We start from the raw sequence: 21,821 nt of genomic DNA, 5'->3' as shown, positions 1-21,821 counted from the left end.
AAAATTTAATTTTTTAGCGGGAATTTAGCTAAATATAGATGTTTCCGGCTAAAATAGTGTGGTCAAATTTTACTACAATGTTGGAAAGCACTCCGAATAGCGTTACCAGATACGAAAATATAGATAGATAGATATTGGTCGAAATTTTTTTCGCCGAAATTTAATAAGGTGTTTCCATATGTATTTCCATAAAAAAATACTGAATTTTAATAAAAAAAAAGGGAATTTGAATTTTAACACTTTATTGAATTATTGTAATATTGTTTAAATAATATTTATTTGTTTTGATATCAATTAATTTAAACTTAAATATTTAATCTTCACTACTTTTGGAAAATTGAAAGTGGAATAAATAAATTTTTAATTAATTTGTTCGTGGCATCCTACAACGATAAAACTTTTTAATTAATGTGTGAGGCTAAAAATAACAATATTTGATTTCATTTAAAATAGACAAATTCGATAGCATTGATTTTTGACAATAATTTATTGTTAATTTACTTAATACTATTACTAATGATTACTATTTCTTTACCTGTGGCCTAATATTTTTATTTTGTTTAAAAACGGAAAGAGCTATCAAGATTATGTTCTTATGTTATGTTCAGAACAAATCAAAATGAAATATTTTTTCTGGCTTCTCTAAGGCCTCCAAAGTTAGACAAAGAAAATGCTGAGAAATGCTGATGGCGGAAAGGAAGATCCTAAAATTGAATTGAATTGAAATTCTAAAAAGAGTGTTAGTGTATGCACTGTGCGATTTCTACACGCAAATAAAAGCGAGTGAAAGAGATGCTAATGGATTTTCTACTTTCCCAAAAACAATTTGATCACTTTTAAAATGAATTGTCGGTATATTATGTTCTATACCATGACATGCAACGGATGTGACCTGACGAATTATACGTTTGCTCATGGAGTACTAAGGAGGATAGTAAAGTGAACCTCCTGTAATAAACCAGCGACATTGACCAAGGATTTTAATTTCCGATGTCAACAAATCGTCCTCAGATAATTGATATGTGTAAATTTTTCGAAAGTGTCAGGAAAGACACGATTTTTGGGCAACCGCGATTAAGTCTTGGAAAGATCTGCTACCTTATAGCACTTTTGGTGACGGCTAATATATAGAACAACTCATCATTCGTCATTTTGATAATTTTTTTAAATTCATTGTTTGTTTTTGAACTTTTTTTTTCTTCTAATTTTTTGTTTTGAAGTTAGGAGAGGTGCCGTTCCTTTTTCCTGGGGCATTGTTATTTCATCATCCATATCAGGAGATGGATCTCTGGGCTTCATATCACATCTAACCACACCGCAAGCATCGTGTTACGACTCCGAAGCGTTCTCTAAACTCTCATCACTTTCATTTAGTGTCACTTTTTGGCTGTCTGGACACGTATATTTTAAAATGATGAAAACTTCCATTGGTTTTCCTCGTTTTGTTTTTCGAAATCGATATACTTACATACATACATATTATTGGCGCAAAAAGTTGTCATTAAAATTAATATTTCTTAGTTTAATATAACTATTAATGACTCTGCTGAATTTGATCAAGATCGGGTGACTATATCATATAGCTCCCATAGGAACGATCGGTCGAAAACAGTGAATGCGCAAATGTCATAAAAATTTATATTTCTCAGTTAAATATAGATATTAAGGACTGTGCCTAATTTGACCAATATCGGATGGCTATATCAAATAGCTCGCATAGCAACAATAGGTGGTAAACAGTGACTTTATTCAAAAACTTCGTTAAAATTGTAGGCTGTTCTTTCGCAAACATTCAACTTTTAAAACGTTTGGCAAATTAAAAAAAAAAAAATTACATAAATGAATGTTTAATTTTTCATAAATATTAGTGTAATTTTAAACATAACTAACTAGCCTAAATAAATTTACCCCATTTGTATCCATTTCACCATTTTCATATTTATATTTACTGCTTCCCAACAAGCTTAAGTTTTTATTTTAATTTTAACTGAAATGAGTTTTACCGGTCATGGTTTATAAATATGCGACCCCCTCTTGTCGAGCTGATGTTATTAGCGCTACATTTACATAAGTTGGCAGTCCTGCAGTGAATGTTCCTTTAACAGTGTCGTAATGAGTCAATGTTAACTCTAACTCGAACAAATTTTTTAATTCATTTTCAAAGAGCTTATTTCAAAAAGAAATATGCATTATTTTTGTTCAGTTACCGAGTGTAAATACAAAACCCTTTGGCCAGGCAACCTTCGGCGCCATTCAGCCGTTCATGAAAAACAACAGGCTGGTAGAAATGGTTGCTCACTGTGTGCCTACAAAACGGCAAGGCGCAATAATGTTTTGCGCCATCAACGTGTGGTTCACGGTGGCAAAGGAGTCGTTGTCAAGATTCGGAAACGTCAGAAAACTGAAAACCAGCCAAAGCCAGTGCAAAATCAGAACCTTGACTTGCCTTCAGAGCGAGAGACAGATTTTGAAGAAGAGCGAAATTTGCAATACCATCTAGATTTGAAGCAAGAGTTAATTGTGGAACACAATTTGAGAATAAAACAGCAATTAGAGTTGGAGAAGGATGCTGAGTTGCAGGAGAATCTAAATTTGGAAACATACCTACCCCTGGACGAAGAGAGAGAATGGGAGCTGGCGCCAGACATGGACCAGGAGCAAGAGTGGGTCGAGGAGTTAGTATTGGAGCAATCTGTTGACTATAACGACCATGTTATTATATGGCCGACAGCAGCTCACTGGGAGGCATCATACTATAAACGACCAGCTTCTACAAGTATGGATTTAAATATACTAGGTACTATATATTTTTTCTCTTATTAATTTAAACTTATTTAAGGTTGTGGGATTTCAAATGATAAAGCAATTCTTAAAAATCTAGAACCCTGAAGTGTGGACCATAACCGAAGGATGGAAAAAGCCATTAAGGAGACTCCAGCTGGGATTCACTTGCATTCAATAGCTATGGAAAGCAGATGATAAAGTTTAAGTTGAATCCACACGATTTATTTATTTCTTTCTTGTGTTTATTTTAAACTTTTCTAGAATTTTATTACTGTGATAATGAAATAAACACGAGGATTAGCTATAGTTAATTTCCATATAAAATAAATAAGTTAATTATTAAAATTAAATTCTAATATTTAAAAATTTACCAAGCACTGTTAACAATTTAACAGCATCATTTGCGAGCAATATTCTATATCGCTATCGTTATCGATGGTATCGATTCGATACTGGACCGCAAGTCCCAGACATTTTTATTTTATAATTTGTTAAACAAATTTTTTTAAATTGCAGAACGCAAAGTAACACGGCGGTCATCACACATTTATACGCACAGCACAAATCAACATTAAATAAACGCGGAAAATGTCCGAAGTTGAAGCAGTGCAGATTATTGCGGAGTCATTGAAGCAACAGGTAAAATTTTCAACTTTTTCCTATATCTCTTTTCGGGCTTTTTGTTGTTGTTGAAAGGAAAATGCATAGTGCACTGTGGACATAACTGTAGATGCCAAAACAGATCGAAGGTAACGCGAGGTAGAGAGGAATTGGAGTCTTATCTGGCAACTGCTTGTGCAAAGTTCAAAACACTCAAAGTTCTTCTTCTTGTTCAGGTTGTTGTTGTTGTTGCTACCTGGGAGCTGTTTTGTTAATAAACGTTAACAACAACAAAAAATACAATGTAGATACGAAGCAGCGGATTTTGATAAAGCAAATGTTGTTCCAAAGGTTTTAAAACCGTGGCCAAAAGCGAACTTAAGATTGTAAATCTAACGATAACTTTAGTGTTTGTTGGTGGGCCGATTAAAATCAATAAAAATAGTGCTCTCGACCTCCCTGCACACAAAACAGCAGCCAAAAACGTGTTTAAATGAAACACCTTAGGGTGTTAATCCCATTGGAAAACTTCGCACTGATAAGACTAATATCATGTTCATTAAACATACATATCTTTGGTTATATTTAGCACCGGATTAGATGGCCTGAAACCAAGCAAAGGGGAAAAATATTTGCACGTTTAGTTGATTCAATATTAGGAAATTCGGTGACCATTGGAACTATTGCACATTGGGTTAAAGGGCAAAAATTATTTATAGACACTTGATCAGCATTAGCAAACAAATAGATATAAGATTATTTGTTTATTTCTTTTCTATAAATATATCTTATACTATGTAGAATCTCCTGTCGTTAGGCAATTGAAATGCTTGTTTTCAATTTGGAGCAAATTAACATAAATATTTTATTCTAATATTCAGCATGAATGCCTTTCCCTTCTCTATTTTGTCGTTATTTTCAATCAAATGTTTATTGAACTGGATCAAATTCAAAATAGATGTTCAAGCAGGTTAAAAAAAATGGAACTGCTTTTGAGCCAAAGTTTATTCTTGATTTTTTAGTGTTTAGTAATCTAACTGAAAAAACTTGCAACAAGAATTTATTTTAAAATGTTTTAGGCAAACTTTTTAATCAACCACTAAATAACAATAATGGAAAGTATAAAAATATAAAAAAAGGATCTAGTGATATTGACAAAAAAAAAACAATAAAATTTTAAAAAATATAAATAAAAATATAAAAAAATTGTATTTTTAGAATAAGATCGGAGTTGGGAAAACCCGTTCCGATGTTATATAGGATTCTCAAGATTAGGATGTATAAAAATATTAATATATTACAATTTTATTGCTAAATGTTCTGAATAAAAACTTTTTTTTTATAATTATAATATTTTTTTTAAATGCCTTTTGGTTGAAACAAAATTTTGACATATTTATCAAACATTTTTATTGGAGTTTATTGTCGAAACTTTAAAAGTAATATAAAAAAGGAATATAAATGCTTTTTGATTGAAAGAGAATCCAAAATAATCGAGAGTTTTCATGTTTTTTTTTTTTTAATTTTTTATTCTATTTCCTAATTCATTTATAATAAAGTCTTAAGTAATTCACTTTGATTTAGACTCAATAACTAGTATAGCTCAAATTAAGATTCTTTATTAAATCCCTATCTTATAGAGTTACATCAAACCTTCCAGACAGAGTTTAAAAAAATCGACAAAAATTAAGAGTTCAGGCGAATTTTTACTTTGATGGCAGAACAATTACTTTGTTAACACTTTGTAATTTGTAGATAAGAGATAATCTTTACCTTTTTGTCTAAAATGATTTCATTACTTTTCACTTAATTTCGTTACGAAGTGGTTACTTTGTTTCGGATAAAAAACTCTCTCACAAATATTTAAGATAAAATTCATAAAGATAATTTCTTGTCAATTAAGTAAGACTGCTTAACCCCTTTTTCTAAATAATTTTAGGTTTTCATTGAAATGTCTAATCTTTCGCTTTATCTATTTGTAGGGTGTTGACTATGTGTTCGGCATCATTGGCATTCCCGTGATTGAGCTTTCGATGGCCTTTCAGGCCGCCGGCTTGAAGTACATTGGAATGCGCAATGAGCAGGCCGCTTGTTATGCAGCCCAAGCCATTGGCTATCTGACAGGCAAGCCAGGTGTATGCCTGGTTGTCTCTGGACCCGGTCTGTTGCATGTGACAGGTGAATTAACAAATGCCATTTAATATCTCTTTGAAATTTAACTCATTTAGTCTCCTCACCTTTGTTTTAGGTGGCATGGCCAATGCACAGGTCAATTGCTGGCCATTGATTGTCATTGGTGGAGCCACAAATCAGGATCATGAGGGTATTGGTGGATTCCAGGAGTGCCCACAAGTTGAGCTATCGCGTCCCTATTGCAAATATGCTGCTCGCCCACCAACTGCAGCTCTAATTCCATTGCATGTGGAAAAGGCTGTGCGTTATGCCACTTATGGTCGTCCGGGTGTGGCCTATTTGGATTTCCCTGGCAATATTTTGCAATCGAAGGCACAGGAAGAGCGTATCTACAAATCTTTGGCACATCCAGCTGCCCCACTGGCCTATCCGCCACATGATGACGTTATCAAGGCCGCCCAGTTGCTTCGTCAGGCCAAGCGTCCATTGGTTATTGTGGGCAAGGGTGCCGCCTATGCTCATGCCGAGAATACATTGAGACATTTGATCGAGAACACCAATTTGCCCTTCCTGCCCACACCCATGGGCAAGGGTGTGGTATCCGATACGGCTGCCCAATGCGTTTCATCAGCCAGAACATTGGCTCTCCAGAAGGCCGATGTTGTCTTGCTTTTGGGTGCTCGTCTCAATTGGATTTTGCATTTTGGTCGTGCACCACGTTACGACAAGAATGTCAAATTCATTCAGGTGGACATTTGCCCTGAAGAGTTGCACAATTCGGTGGTTGCCTCGGTTGCCATCCAATCGGATATACGTCCTTTCGTGGAGCAGCTATTCGAGCAAATGAATGCGGTCAACTTCCGTTTTGGCTACGAACAGGACTGGTGGAAGCAATTGGCCGCCAAATGCAAACAGAATCGTGATACAGTCCAACAGATGTCACTGAATACATCGACACCGCTCAATTACTATGCGGTCTTCCATCATTTGCGTGAGCTCCTGCCCAAAGATACCATCATTGTGAGTGAGGGCGCAAATACCATGGATATTGGACGTTCAATGCTATTGAATGAGCAGCCACGGCATCGTCTGGATGCTGGTACATTCGGTACCATGGGCGTTGGACCCGGTTTTGCTGTGGCTGCTGCTCTCTACTGTCGCGATTTTGCACCCGGCAAGCGTGTGCTGTGCGTCGAGGGTGACAGTGCCTTTGGTTTCTCGGGCATGGAAATTGAAACAATGGTCAGATATAAATTACCCGTGACCATTGTTATAGTAAATAATAATGGCATTTATGGTGGCTTCGATAAGGATACATTTGAGGCCATACGCAGCGAAGGTGATCTCACGCAAATGTAAGTTTAGATTTAACTCATTTGGATTTTGTTTTTCTTATAATTTTGATTCGTTTTTTTTCAGAACTCCACCCTCCGCCTTGGGCGTACAGGTGCGTTATGAGGAAATGATGAAAATGTTTGGCATGCAAGGATATTTCTGCACCGAGATCGCTCAGTTACAATCAGCCATTAAGGCTGCCAATCAATTAACGGACAGGCCCACCATTATCAATGTGGCCATTAGTCCATCATCGGATCGTAAGCCGCAATCCTTTAATTGGCTCACAGAGTCCAAGCTGTAGGATAATTTCAATCGATTGATTAGTAATTAAGCACAAAGTTCCAGCATTCCTTATAAACAAAAAATTTATTGCCACGAATTTTTCTTGTATATACATGCAATTTTTGATAGAAAAAAATGTGCGAAATGTGTTTGTGTGTTAATTTTTTAATTATTCGACTTTTTTAGCTCCTCCTCTAGACCCAAGTAGGCCAAGAACCAAGTGAAATCCACAAGATTTCCTTTGTGCAGGAATGGCAATTTGGGACACAATTCAAAGGCAATATTGAGGGGTGCTATGTCTGGGACATCATTGGCATTCATATTGAAGAAATCCAAAACATCTCGCACCTCAATCTCACCCTGACTGTTCCTTTGCAGCACTTGCAAAATATCCTCAACCAATTCCAGGCTAAATGGCAAACGACAACCTCGCAACGTAGATCTAATCTGTGCTTTCGACAAATATGGCTTACACGTGGGATTTATGTGACTAAAATTTAAGGCTATCATCTCTTGGGCATTGTTGCTGAGGGCACGCTTCAATTCCAAATGGGCAGCAGCTCGTACACGATTCCTATCACAACTTGGAGGCGGTGACTGCTCAGCCGAGAAATAGCGACACACGGTGACTATTTCATGATTGAGCAGCGACTCCTTGGACAGATACGAGAGCAATGCACTCTTCAAAGCCTCGTAGCCAATTGTGGAATATTCACCAAGATCACCTTCTGGTTTGCAGGACAAAACAAATTGCTTATAATCCGGACGTACTGCATCGCGTATTTTTTGCATAATTGAACGAATATTGGCCACGGGAAACTGCAAGAAAAGGAAATGGAAATGCATTTTAGAAGGCTGAAAGTAAATGAATCGAGTTGATGGTAACCCACCTCGTTGGGATGTTGTTCCATATAGATTAGGGTAAATTCATCAGCCGAAACTATGTGAAAAATGTGATCCTTCATACTTAAAGTTGAGCCAATAAAGAAATCATAAGCCTTATGATACTCTGGTCGCTTGGAGCTATATTTCTCTTGTCCTGGCAGCGGAACCCTTGCCTTCTTCAGAAATTCACCGCCAAGAAAACCAGAATTACGACGCGCCACCTCATAAATCTGGACAGTGTCATCGGCCAGAAAGTAACTAATGATGAAATTACGTTCCAAATTTTCCCTTATGGCGGATATCAATTTAGCTCCAAAACGTAAAATGCAACCGTCGAATTGCATTAGTTTCTTAAAGTCGGCATGCGGTGGTTTTGGCTCCACAGTTAGACAATTGCCCTCGGAATCTTCATAGCTGCCCCAGCCATTATAAGGAGGCAAACGACGATTAAGGACACCACCTTGGGTAGATGGACGCACATCACTGAACTCTGGCAGCGGTTGAGGTGTGAAATCCTGAATGCCATACTGAAAAGAACCAACAAAAAGATAGTAGACTTGATAGCCTAAAAAAACTTCAAACGATTTCCTTACTTTCGCTCTGTAATAGTTTTGGGTAAACTGATCACAACTGGTGATAACTACGGCACGTCGAAAAACATTCAATACGGCACCAATTTGCAGATCCTGATCGGTATAATAGTTGATCTGCTTTTTGCCCGTGTTCAATGGATCGGCCACATAACGTACATCACGCATATTGCTGCCCAAAACATTGAGCAAGGTAACCGATGTCTGTTGACCCGGCAATTGGAGTCCTGTGAATTCTTTTGGCAACTTGCCACGTCGCAGAAAAGTACTGGGTCCTTCACGTCCCGAATTTTTGGGAAATTTCTCCTTTATATCTATAGTATCGTCTGCCAGATAATAACATATTTCCAATTTACGTACATCTCCGTATTCACTGCGATCATTCCAATAACCTTGAAATTTCAATACGTGCCTATCGAACTCCAAGAATTGAGCAAACGAATGACGTTTCGGTAGGGCACTGGCGCTGGCATTACCCGTTTGCTTCAGTCCAGAACGTTTACGGATTTCTGTCGTGGGATCACTGGGTGAACAAAGTTATGTAAGAAGTTTTACTGTATAGTAGGTAAACGATTGACAAGAAGTATTTTTGGATCATAAATTTCTTTCTAAATATTGATTTTTAATTGGAATTCCAATATGATGAATTAAAGGTAATGTTTTTTTCTATTAATTAAAGGTAATGTTTTTTTCTAGAATTTTTGCAATTCATAGCGAATATGAATATTTTGGCATAAGATATAGATGTTCTACCAACTGTAACGTAGTTTTCAAGAGAAAGTATCGACAATCCTGACAATATGCCAAAACACTATTTTACATTGAAAAAGAGCAAAACTTATAGCCTTATGGGAATAAATTTGAATTTGAACAAAGTTTTTGGAGGAAATAGATTTCAAATCGTGTATTTCAAACTTCGATTTTTGAAATTTCTGAAGGAATGTATCTGTTCTATTTGATTTAAGAAATATTAAGTGGTCGTTCATTCACGAATTTATAAGGTTTTGTTTCTGACTTCAGTTCTAATTTCGTTCTAATATCCGTTTTTGTTACAGGTGCATTTGGTCAAATATTTAAGACGTATTTGCTAAAATATTTAATATTATAGATAAAAGTATGAACTCTTTAAAGAATTTGTAAACCTAGACCAAAACTAAGATAAACTGAATACCACAAATTTTCAATTTACCCCCAACGTTCGATTTGGAGCCAATTGAAAATTTTAATTTCGTATGGAAGTTTTTGGTCTTTTGGAGTTATGTTGTGAAACTAATTTTAACTAAAGTACTTTTTTCCTTCAACTACGAAAAAAAGTGAATGGAATTTCCTACCGAATGACATATTTTTCATTAAAATCTGATAAAAATGAGAAACTTTTTATAGCCCAACAATTTGGAGAATAAATTTGGCGCAAATCCCATTAAAAATTTCAACTTAAAAAAAATTTTAATTTTGTCTGCTGGCTTTTAGTACTGTCTGAGGATTTAGATAACTTTAACAACACAAAAGACTTTGTCAAATTTATTCATAATCGAAAGCAAAAACACATTTATGATTAACTAAGTATTGGTCAGTTTTGATATTTAATACATTTAAAAAGCAACAACTATTCTTAAAGAATTCTATTCTCTGCGATAAGAGCACAATCTTTTAGGCTTTTTATTGGTGTTTTTGGGTTTTTGCGATTTGGTTTATTATTGATTACAAGGCCAGGTTAACGGAGAATGACTATTTAACCAAGGGAACACGATTTTGAGGAATTCTTGAAATAACTTTAGCTAATTTTTGATGTCATTGTAGTACTGACTTATCAATCGAAACTACAGTATATAGTGTATTTCATTTAAAAAGAGAGAGAGAGAGAAATGTGAGAAATATATTAAATATTATGGTACTTTGGTTTAATTTAATATACCAAAAACGTTTGCACTAGAAACTTCCGATTAATATTCCATACTCTCTATCTCAATCTATCCATTCTATTTGAAAAAAGTTAATCTTGGGATGTCGACATAAATACATCAAAATTCCTACTTTTTGTTTTGAATTTCAATTCTTATTAACTAAATATAGAGAATTTAAAAACTTCAAAACTTACAAACAACTAGCTTTGGTGTTATTAATCGTAGAATCTGTTGATATATTAACACTACTTGCTTAGAAATTTTGTTAAGAAAAATACCCATTTAATACTCCATTTCCATCTCTAATTTCAAAGTTAAATCTCTGTACTTACTTGGGTTCCTGTTGCGTTTCGGGGACTGCGATGCCAGCACGATTTAGAAATTGCCTAGTGAAGATGTCACAACCGCTTATATGATAATTACGATCAAAAATCTGGACATCAGAGTCCACATTCAAGTCAAATATCGATATAAATTCACGATCAGTTGGCGGTGATTTAGGTATACGTTGACGATGCACTAGACAACCCTGTGGAATACCAGAATTCTCCACTTTCGGTTCGGTCACTTGCATGGTGCCATCTTCCAAGTAGAAATAGATCTTAACCTTGCGCACTTGATACGGGGCATGATAGATTTCCGTTAAGTTCTCCTTGAAATAGGCACTGAAGCATAAAACCTGCTTATCATATGCCAACCAGGGTGGAAGTTTGGTAATAACCTTTGGGGCCCACAATGTGTTCATTTGCGAAGGAGCTGGCGGGCATTTGGGATCGACCAAAATGCCATTGGGTTCAACCAACTCAGGTTCACGGCGATCCGAAAGCATTTGTATGCCCTGATAATGCATCAAGGACTGTTGTCGCGGATGACGTCGTTTGCTATACTAAATGATGGAATGCTAATTGTTAACATTTGGTTTAACTTGAAAACTCTTTGGCTGAAACTCACGTCATAGAATTGGGCTCCAGGCAGAAGAGGCATTCCCGGAAGTCGTAGCATTTTGACAGTTAATTTTGATATTGCAATTTTCTAAAACCTTTTTTTCTGTATTGTTTTTCGCGTAATTTTGAGTTCCGAAATTTTTGCTTACATTTATATTAAAAATATGAAAATCTGTGGCAGTTAAAGCTATGCAGCTGAATTTTGGTCTGTGAAAAGTGTTTCGACATTTCCGCAGCTGTTCGATAAATGGAACAAACAACTGGCATTTAAAAATCCTTACCATGGCAGCCTGCAACTAGTTGCGGTAGCTATGGAGAGTTTAACTAAACAATGGTCGAAATTCCTTAAATTGTTGTTTGGAATTAGTTAAAGCATTTCATGTAGGTCCGCTCCACTTTGGTTTGTAAAATATTCAATTTTGTAATGAATTACCTTTTTTGGCTTCATTAAATTTCGACTAATAATTTCCAGAAAAGTTGCATTTTAGTATTGGAGTATTTGCTAATCTTCTCTTAATTTTTGTTATTGGAATACTCAACTAGTATTTAGGTTAAAGCCTGCAAATAATAGATCTTATGTGATTCGGCAAATAAATCTGTGTATGTACTATATATTATTTACAATTTATTTGAGTGTGTATACCAAATAAATGAGGAAAAAATCTTAATCGTCGCTATGTTTTGAGTATTGCATAAATGTACATATTAAAGACTCTTACCCAAATTCACAGAGAAGCTTGATTGACCATTATACGTATAGCCAAAAACTGATGATACAGAATAACAAGCCTAAATCCAAACTAATGGGGGTGGGTCCAGACTAATGGGGGTTTTTAATATATCCGTGACATTGCTCTTTCAAATAATTTGGACTCTTCAATCATCAATTCATTTTGATAAAACCTCATTTCTCTAGCGAAAATTACTAAACTAAATCTTGATTTTTTGATCCGACTCAACTAGAAAATTATGTTCCACATCATTAAGTTGTCTAGAGGCTTAAAAGTCTAGAGGTTTTAAAAGTCAATAAGAGTCAAAATCCTGAATCTATCTATAAAATTTACCTTTACTCTTAAAAAATAAACTTTTTTTGGCAATAATCTAAGAGTGGTATTAGAGATATCTCAAACTTGGTCGGTTTTTTCGACCGGAACTACCAAAAAACCACAAAAATTTGACTGCCTATTTTGAAATTTATAATTGTTATATAATTCATAAGAACAGATTGCAAATATTACACTGGTTTACAAGAACATGGGACTTCTTTATAAAAATTTGTAATTGTTTGACTCGACAGTAAAATCTGTTTATTTTTCTGAATTTTTGGATTTTTAAGTACAATTTGAAATTGAAATTTGAATTGGACAAGTAATTGGAGCATAAGATCATCAATATCGGGTAAGGGGTATAGATGTTTTAATGTAAACATCAAAAAGTCTTTAAATATTTTCTTTTATCTACGTTTATCTATATTTTCACAAGATATTTAGAAATTTTTTAGCTAAAATCTTTGCTAAAATCTTAACATCGTGTTCCACATTAAATTGCTGTTAAGATGTTTTTATTTTAATGGTTCATTTGCAGTGTAAGCTAGTGTAATATTAACTAAAAAATCACTATCTGAGTTTCATACATATTTATTAGAAAAATAGAAAAGAATTAAGCTCATTTTGGCTGCGCCGAATTTCCTATACCCTTGTAGTGGGTGCCATTTAAAAATCGTTTAATAAACTTATTTTGGAATAGTATTCGGATTTCCAAATACTTTTAAATTATATAAGATTTTTTTTATATTTCAACATTTCATACATTTCTTATAAAGTTGCCTTTTTGAATGGTTGGTTTCTATATAACAGCTATATGTTATAGAAGTACGATCTAACGAAATGAGACAATAAAAAGCTTAAATATCAAGTTTACTGAAATCAAACATGATATTTAAGATTTTGAAAATTATACACACAGACGAACGAACGGACATGACTATATTTCGGCTTCTAAAGCTGATCGATCAAGAAAATATATATTTTTTAATACTCTCTACAAGGGCATAAAAATGTACTTATTTATGTTTTTAGTTTTTTTTTGTTTTTTTTTGCGTTCAAAAGATAAGAAACATACATGTTCGTTGTTGATTTGTATTATACTGGACACTGTTTATTTCTTATCCATTTCTTCGCTTTTAGTTAAACCTTGAACATAAATTTACTTATTTAGCGAGGCTTGACATATTTCTAAATTTTAAAGCTTATATCAGTAGAGTTTTGACTTGCAATCTGAGTGAACATTGAAATGGTTCTAAAACAAATAATTCAACTATTGTGCTTATTTCTGGCTTTAGTACAATGCAAACCCGATAATGACCAGTATATAGAATTAATGAACATCAGGGACGACTACTGCGAGGACTATTGTGCCAATGAGTGTAACAAGCCTGTGGTTGGGTATTATGATTGGCCTAAAACTTGCACCAAGGATGGAAACACCATAGAAACTGACAGATATAAAATCAAACTTGCAGATTCACTAATAACTTTGGATTGCAAAAGAGGCCGACTAAAATTGGAATATATTAAAAAGTTAAATATCGAGCATAACAATTTCAAAGTGGACGATTTAAAGATATACGGAGAATATGACTTTTATAATGAAACTTTTCGATCAATTGGCTTCATGAAAGCTCTTAATCTAAATAGTTTAATACAATTTAGATGGTGTAGTGGTGGGGAGTGGCGTCCAGATGAAATAGCTGAGTATTATGTTGATGTTAACTATGGACCACAAACTGCATACTTAAGTACCTATTCACCAGATACAGAAATTTATCATAATTTTTTATCAATGAACATGAAAAATTTAACTACATTAGATATTTATGATTACCGAAACGATGGTGAACAAAAGATCATAAACTTCTACGATAATACTTATGTGCACAATTCCCAATTAGAAGTTTTAAAATTTAAGAATCTACATTTGCGAAATCTCAAACCAAAAACCTTAGACTACTTGACAAATATAAAGAAGATGACGATAAACCACTGTATTTTGGAAAATGATTATATTTTCAAGTTCGTATTATGTAATATATGTATGTTATTCTTTTTTTTTCCTAATCTAATTCTTTCATTTCAGCTCGCTAGCTCTTAAAAACAATTTAGAATTGTTGGAGTTTAAAAATAGTAATAAACGACTTAACATCAGCTACTTTGAAAGTTATAAAAAGCTTCAGTATATCAAGGCACCAGATGAATTTCTAGATGTTTCAAATACCAATACAAAGGCCTTCGTGTGCGACAAGTCTGGCAGATGCAAATTTAATATCGGTACAAATGGCAAACGTTGTCCAAAGAATTGCATTTGTGATGTTGTTGGCTCTTTAATCATCAATTGCAACTCATTACAAGAGATACCACAAAATCTAGAATTGCCTTTACCAATCACAGGTGCCATATCTTTGCAATTGGACTTTAATCAATTAACAAAATTACCTGAAATCTCGTTTGAGCAATTTAAGAATATTTGGTATCTCTCTCTGGTTGGCAATGCTCTAAAAACTTTAACCATCGATCAATTGCCTCCTAATGTTGATATTCTGGATATTAGCAACAATAAGTAAACCTTCCTTGATGACAATATGACAGAATTCATATCGAATATGACTAGTATTAATTTGTCTGATAATCCTTGGCAATGCAGTTGTAAATATACCAAGTTTCTGGACTTCTTGAAGAGGAAACGTCCCGTTGAATATAAAGCTGCTGTCAAAAGATGCAGTGGAGGAATCGAATACCCCGACAAGTGCCTTTCCTGCAAAGATGATGATAGCCAAATGTTTATTGTAAACTGCACTGATAGTGGCTTAACTGAAATGCCTCTATTGCCCGAATCGAGCAGTCTTTATTACCTCGATATGAGAAACAATAATATATCGACACTCAGTAAGAATCTAAGAGAATCTTTGATCAGTCGATCAAACTCATCGTTATACAAACTAAAACTCTTCATGTCGGGTAATCCATGGACTTGTGACTGCAATGACACTTCATTTTTCCAATTCATCAAAACGCTTGAATCTCATATTCCGGATTTAGGGGCAACTAAATGCAGTGATTCCAGTTTGATTGTCGATAAAATGCAACAGTGCCTCTCTGGAACTCCAGAAACAATTGTGATGATGATAATCATATATATCAAAAAACACATTTCAGGATAAATGTAAACCAAAACAACTTGAAATTAATTTTAAACTAACCAAGAGAATCTTAAATGTAAAATTGCTTTGCTTAAAATCTCATGAAATTATTCATCATTGAATAAATATAAAGTGTTTTGTCTTTATTAAGTTTTGCAGAGAAACCTTTGTTATTTTTATTAAAACGAAAACATTTTCCATATACTTAATACAGTTTTATTCCACAAGACACAAGAAGTAAATTCATTGCATACTTAAATGGGCAAAATGTGCACCCATTTCATTGCCCTAAATCAAGATTATGTTAAGATATTGTATGTATTACAAACAAATCAAGCTCTGAAATGCTTTCGTTATTTAATATATTGGAAAATAATCAAATAATAAAGTTTTGTTTCTTAAGAGTCATAAAAACATTCAGTTATAAATTAAATAAGTAAATAGAATACATTTTGTTTAACATCAATAATCTATATACATCGACCAACATTATAACTTTTTTTTTAAACAAAGCAAATATCTCAAAATGAGAGTGGTGAAGAGAAATTTTGTTATAAAAGACAAACGTGTTTGTAAAAGACATCACAATAGTCCTTTGAGAAACCAATCAAGAATTGTTTTTTCTTACCTCACCTGCACATATTTTGTAACCCAAACTCTCTGTTTAGTTTTTAACTTGCTACAAAAGTTTAAATATCAAATGTTATTATTGAATGTTATCTTCATGTGAAAGGGAAGCAGTCCTTGACTACTGATAAGCTCTAATATAAACTACCATACTTTAATTCCATGGCAGGTTTATCACCTATCTAAATCCGCGCTTATCATTTTCTGTATTACAACATATTAGTTTACGTCCAACTTAAAAGAAACTCGGTTTAAGCAGTTACACTTTTATTTTTACCACATCGTCATTTTCGTCCAACGCGGAGTGTAAAAACAAAAGGGTCGACAAAAAACTTCAGAGAAAATTTATTCAATTATATTTTATATAAGCATTATAAAAGCATTTTATTGCTTAATTAGTATTGATCGGGATTATATCGGATCACTATAAGATATATTTGCCATAAAAACAAACGATCCAAAATACTACTTCACTTTCCAAATTTTACAATAAAGAAATATAAAAATATCTTGTTTCTATAAAAGATTTATATTTTCTAGTTTTTATCAAATTTTTTCTATCAAAGAAAATTCTAGAAATTAGTTGTTAATCAAACAACGATCTCAAATGGATTACTTACAATCCTTTTTTCTCCATTCTTTAAAGTATAAAATTAAGAGGAAATAACTACCAATTACCAATATAAAAATTTTAATTTCTTTAACTTTACTCCCCTCTAGATAGGACAAATATTAAAGTATATTAGGGAAATTAATATTTTTGAAGGTCACTTCTTCGCCATCGATCGTGTATCTTAGCTTTATTTAAAAACCAAAATGAATCACCTATCTTTCCATAGTGCGACTTACAAATAATGCTCTGATTGAAAGTAAGCTCAAGTCCTAATGATTTTTTAGAGAGTCTACATCTGTTCTTCGGTGCAGACGTTACGTGTGTTAATTGGGTTGACATGTAAAAAACAAAAAGTAGGGAACCCGCAGAAGCACGTGCTTTTTTTTTTGTTTCTTTTTCTTTTTATCACACCTCTCGAACACTAGTTTCTTAGAGTCTAGTCTGCATTGTTTTCTTTTCTGAGTTTAGTCACAAACAGCTCCGGTTCACAGATGCCAACAAATGACGCAGATATCCACAGCGCGGTAAAATGAAATTAATGTGAGTTTCTATTTAAATCTTCTAAATATTTTGTAATAGAGAAAAATTCCTTTTTTCTAGAGTCCTATTCTCATGGTTGCTGTTGGTCTTGGAAGCTGTACAGGGAATGAGTGCAAATCTTACCTCTTGGCGACATCATCGCAGACAAAAACGTTTTCTTATCTATCAGAATGGAGGAGTTGTTAAGGCAAGAACTTAAAACAAATTCAACGAGTGTTTGTTTTATGATATATTTTGTTTTTCAGTTGGTAACTGGTTGTGCATTTCCTGTGGATTTTCAAGAGAAAAAAGCCTGGCGTCAATTGGTATGGCTTATGAATTTTCATTATCAATTCAATGAGCCGCAGACACCTATATATTGGTGGAATCTCTGGAATAGTAGCAATAGTGCACGTAATTTAAAAAAATCAAAAATCATACCAACTGCTCCCAAGAACTCTCAAGTGGTAGATGAACCACAATTATTACTATATAAATTTGCTGAATCCTATATGAATCAAATTGGACAGAATGGAACTGCTTGTTTAGAGCGTCTTATCTGTGAGAATGGTCAAGTTCATGAGCATACTGGACTCTATGCCCAATTGTTGCATAGATTATTAAGGTAATTTGTTTTAAAGTTAACCTATTTAGACTCTTTAACTTAAAGATTATCTTGTAGACCCCACAAATCGCTGGATGCTCGATTTGTGGATGCCTATCAGATGGGCAGACATGGAGTGAATTGTCGTCAAGCTTTTCCCGAGGCCTCTTATTGTCTTTTGGATGATTATGTTCATGTATATGAACGCGGTTTAACGCAAAGTTTTGTTTAAACAATTTATAGACTTAGTTCGTAGAAACAAAAGGCGCCGGTTGCCAATGAAAACATATTTGTTAATCTCTGTTTTTGAATAACATTTATAAAATTTAATTAAAAGTACAATAATTTTTTATATACAACATTTACAATTTGAAATCAATCCAGCTTTATTTATTTAGATCCTCATCATCATCGTCATCATCATCATCATCAGAAACCTTCCAGTCGAGTTGATAGTATTTCTTTGTATTATTAGATAACCATTGAAGTGCACAATTTTGTGTGCAAAAATTACAGGTGAAGATCTGTTTGGAAGTGCTACCACGTCTACGAATGAAATAATAGTAAAAAGAGTTTCAAGATTTCATTAGTTAGTAAGTTTGAACGTCACTGCAATCTGCTAACTATGCTTGAGTAAACTTTAATGAACTAAATTTGCTTTGACATCTTCCATCATCAAAGTGTCTATTAATAATTAACCTTAACTGTGATTCTTGTGGTTGTGATAGGTCCATCTAATTTGCTCTAGATACTCGATCCGGTTAAACTGGATTAAAAAAAAGAAATAGTAGTCGTAGGTAAATTATCTTACCTCTTGACAACCATAAAGTAATATGTTGTATACAGACATCTCGAGCAGTTGGAAGTCGTGCAGCGGGCAATGGCACCATTATTAATATGCGCACTCATATAGGGTTCCGGCAGTTGACGATGTAGGGCCAAATTCTCGTAGACGGGTAAATGACGATTAAGCGATTGCAATGCATGCAAACAATCATCGTAAAGGGTAACACGATTTTCAGCCGAAGGAATTGGATAGATTCGATGAGTACCAACAGGCAAGAGAAGTCGTGTATTTGTCTCGAGTTCTCGCACCCAGAATAGTCCTTTGCGGCGGATCTTTCTATAAAAGACGATGTCAGAGATAGAGTGAGTAAGTAAAGTTTGGCAAAAGAATGACAAGCGGGAAATACATATAAAAGGTAGAAAAAGAGAACCAATTCGTGGAGTAAATGTTAGTAAAGAGTTCAAATGAAGTAAATGTTCAAAGAGGGCTATAGGCAAAATTTTGAATATTAAAAAAATGTATGAGTAAATTTTTTGAAAAAGAATGGAAGAATACACATGAAAAATGCACAATATTTTGGGTCCTATTAAAAAATCATGATTTTAAGATTTAACCAATATATTTAATTTCGCTGTTGGAAATCGATGATTTTTGTTTTCAAAAATTATTTTCTTGAAATAAAGTGCAGCTAAAAAATGGATCTCTTTAAAGAATATTTTTATCAAGGATCTTTTTAAGGTCTAAACTAACAAGTTGTCATATTCTCCATAAATATATTTATTTGTTGGAAAAAATGCTTCTTAAACTTGCAATTGCATACTTCGTATGGCGGCTATTTTTCTTATTTCGCATGGATTAATTAGCTAGAGAACCAGCTTGTTCGGCTTAATAAAAACGAAAAACGAAGGAAAAATAGAATAATGAGCAAAATAAGAACAAAAATGTTTAAGGGCTATAAAATCTAGGAAATAAGAATATGAGAAGAGAGAATCCTGTGAATGCAGAAACCAAATACAATAATAGATAACTGAAGGAAATATTGGCAATAGATTAAAGCAAAAAATTAAATATAGGTATAATAAAAAATAAAAAAAGAAATAAAAAAAGATAAACGAAAAATGAATTTAGAAGACACCTATGTACATATGTTAACTGAAAAATTAGTATGGGAAATGAAATATTAATGACCTGCAAAAGGAAGAAAGGATTCCATCATGACAAAAAGGAATCGATAAAAAAATTAATAAACTTGAATATACTGGTAAAACTAAAACCAGAAACCATGTTTTCATAATTTTTTAACAATGACTTATGAGTTTAGTTTAGTTTAGCCGTGTAAGAAGAAACATTTATGTTAAATAAGTTTATGTATTCAACTTTCTAAGAAAATAAGTTTGAGAGCAGTTCAGTTTAATACAGTTCATGACATATTCATTTCCGGGTGGGCTGTTCAAGTGCAACACAGGGTATACAAAAATAATGAATAGGACATAAATGAAAGAATAACGCTTTGAAAATTTTTAATGCACCTAGACCTCGCTTTGCGTCGTTTCGATTTGCGTTGTGTTTTTTTGGAACAAGAAGGCCCAAATATGAATAAAGATTAAGTATATTGGCTAAATTTGAATAAGTCATTTATGAAAATCCAATCTAATGGTCGAATAAGAAAGAATGAATATAAATCTTTCAGATAATCGATAGAAACGAATTTATGGTGACAATATATTAGCTGTGTGTACATACAGATAAGAACCACAAATCAAAATTAAGGTAGTTTTTTGGCTTACATGGGCGTAACTCTTTGTCTGTTATCATAGAAATTCTGATAGAATTTCTCATAGACCATGGGTATATAATTGACGGCGGTGTTGTGAAAAATTCTCACATGGTTCATGAACTTGGATAGAGCTGCTGGTAAATAGATGAGAGAACAACCTGTCAATTAAAATGATATCAATTAATAACTTTTGCTCAACTCTCTGTGTAAGTTCATCTTACGATCGGCGATGAGGGACTGCAGCATAGGTAGATTTGAAATGCGATCGGGTATATGAATAAGATCCTCATTATCGCTCACATTCAACTCGTTGAGTCGTATGCATTCGCTCAGTTGCAGAGGAAGTCTACGAAATTGATTTTTGGCAATGTTCAGTTGTTCCAAATTGCGCAAACTGCTCATCTCTAAAATGAAATAGCTAATGGGTAAGATAAATCGACCAATCGATGTTTCTATTCACTTACCCACTGGCAATTCGCTCAGCTGATTGCCAGATACATTCAATTGTTGCAAACGCAACAAAAGACCCAATGTCGAGGGCAGTTCTTTGAGCTCATTGTTAGAGACATCCAAAAACTCAAGATTCTCCAATAGATAGATATCCACAGGTAATTCATAGAGATTATTACCAGCCAAATGAATGAATTTCAATGTGGTTATATTCAATAGCCATTTGGGTATAACTGATATATAGTTCTCTTTGAGATAAACCTCTTCGAGATCCTCATATAGAAACAAGTCCATGGGTACATCCTTGAAATTCAAATAACTCCAATGCAATATGGTTTTATTCATTTTTATAGCGTCGTTACACAATTCTTTAGATGAAATTTGTTGTTTGTGCCACACCACACATATATTTGTTTTTATTTGTATTTTAAGTTTTGTTTTTGTCTTTGTTAATTATATATATTTTTTACGCGGTCATGATCAACATTTGGCATCATCACCCACCAAACACAAACTAATGCCCCAGTCCCCAAAAAAAATCGGCAATAGCAACAGTTTGCCCCTTCTGCTATGGCAGCCAAAAAAAAATTTCAAAGTTTTCATTTGGCTAAAATTGTCTCAGTTTGTATTTTTTACGTTTGCATTTCGCAATTTACACGCAAACACCGTTCACTTGGCGCCTCTGTCAATATTTTGTTTTCGGTTTCGTCTTGTAACTTTTCAAATAATCAATTCGAACACTTTTGTTTTAAAAATAATATAAAATATAAATATATACAACTTTCGTTT

The 21,821-nt window shown here is 33.7% G+C and overlaps 5 protein-coding genes across 6 annotated transcripts; 3 read left to right on the top strand and 2 right to left on the bottom strand.

Moving 5' to 3' along the window:
• The first annotated feature begins 2,098 nt into the window (after positions 1 to 2,098).
• On the top strand, positions 2,099 to 3,134 carry LOC111518438. Of its 2 annotated transcripts, none has more exons than XM_023175111.2 (2): positions 2,099 to 2,776; positions 2,840 to 3,134. In XM_023175111.2, exons 1-2 carry the CDS (start codon positions 2,185 to 2,187, stop codon positions 2,887 to 2,889), a joined length of 642 nt encoding a protein of 213 aa, XP_023030879.1. In that variant the 5' UTR covers positions 2,099 to 2,184; the 3' UTR covers positions 2,890 to 3,134. The 2 variants fall into 2 exon arrangements, with proteins under 2 accessions (XP_023030879.1, XP_046865748.1); XM_047009792.1 differs by having other exon boundaries at positions 2,099 to 2,797; positions 2,882 to 3,134.
• An 84-nt stretch (positions 3,135 to 3,218) lies between these two features.
• On the top strand, positions 3,219 to 7,286 carry LOC6640896 (2-hydroxyacyl-CoA lyase 1). Its single transcript, XM_002063834.4, has 4 exons — positions 3,219 to 3,423; positions 5,367 to 5,562; positions 5,633 to 6,872; positions 6,937 to 7,286. The coding sequence occupies exons 1-4, from the start codon at positions 3,373 to 3,375 to the stop codon at positions 7,154 to 7,156; spliced, it is 1,707 nt and encodes a 568-aa protein (XP_002063870.2). The 5' UTR covers positions 3,219 to 3,372; the 3' UTR covers positions 7,157 to 7,286.
• On the bottom strand, positions 7,203 to 11,643 carry LOC6640895 (EF-hand domain-containing family member C2). Its single transcript, XM_002063833.3, has 5 exons — positions 11,468 to 11,643; positions 10,849 to 11,402; positions 8,616 to 9,135; positions 8,028 to 8,549; positions 7,203 to 7,956 (listed from the first exon to the last, which is right to left on the bottom strand). The coding sequence occupies exons 1-5, from the start codon at positions 11,516 to 11,518 to the stop codon at positions 7,303 to 7,305; spliced, it is 2,301 nt and encodes a 766-aa protein (XP_002063869.1). The 5' UTR covers positions 11,519 to 11,643; the 3' UTR covers positions 7,203 to 7,302.
• Positions 11,644 to 17,396: 5,753 nt separating this feature from the next.
• Positions 17,397 to 18,250, top strand: LOC6640716. Its single transcript, XM_002063832.2, has 4 exons — positions 17,397 to 17,419; positions 17,496 to 17,622; positions 17,681 to 18,039; positions 18,097 to 18,250. The coding sequence occupies exons 1-4, from the start codon at positions 17,397 to 17,399 to the stop codon at positions 18,248 to 18,250; spliced, it is 663 nt and encodes a 220-aa protein (XP_002063868.2).
• A 152-nt stretch (positions 18,251 to 18,402) lies between these two features.
• Positions 18,403 to 21,459, bottom strand: LOC6640715 (leucine-rich repeat and death domain-containing protein 1). Its single transcript, XM_002063831.4, has 5 exons — positions 21,047 to 21,459; positions 20,804 to 20,986; positions 20,593 to 20,740; positions 18,830 to 19,141; positions 18,403 to 18,564 (listed from the first exon to the last, which is right to left on the bottom strand). Exons 1-5 carry the CDS (start codon positions 21,375 to 21,377, stop codon positions 18,405 to 18,407), a joined length of 1,134 nt encoding a protein of 377 aa, XP_002063867.3. The 5' UTR covers positions 21,378 to 21,459; the 3' UTR covers positions 18,403 to 18,404.
• Between the last annotated feature and the right edge of the window lie 362 nt (positions 21,460 to 21,821).

This window comes from Drosophila willistoni (assembly GCF_018902025.1).
Source record: "Drosophila willistoni isolate 14030-0811.24 chromosome 2L unlocalized genomic scaffold, UCI_dwil_1.1 Seg168, whole genome shotgun sequence".
Classification (NCBI taxonomy): Eukaryota; Metazoa; Arthropoda; class Insecta; order Diptera; family Drosophilidae; genus Drosophila; species Drosophila willistoni.
This window is presented reverse-complemented; position numbering and strand designations above follow the sequence as displayed.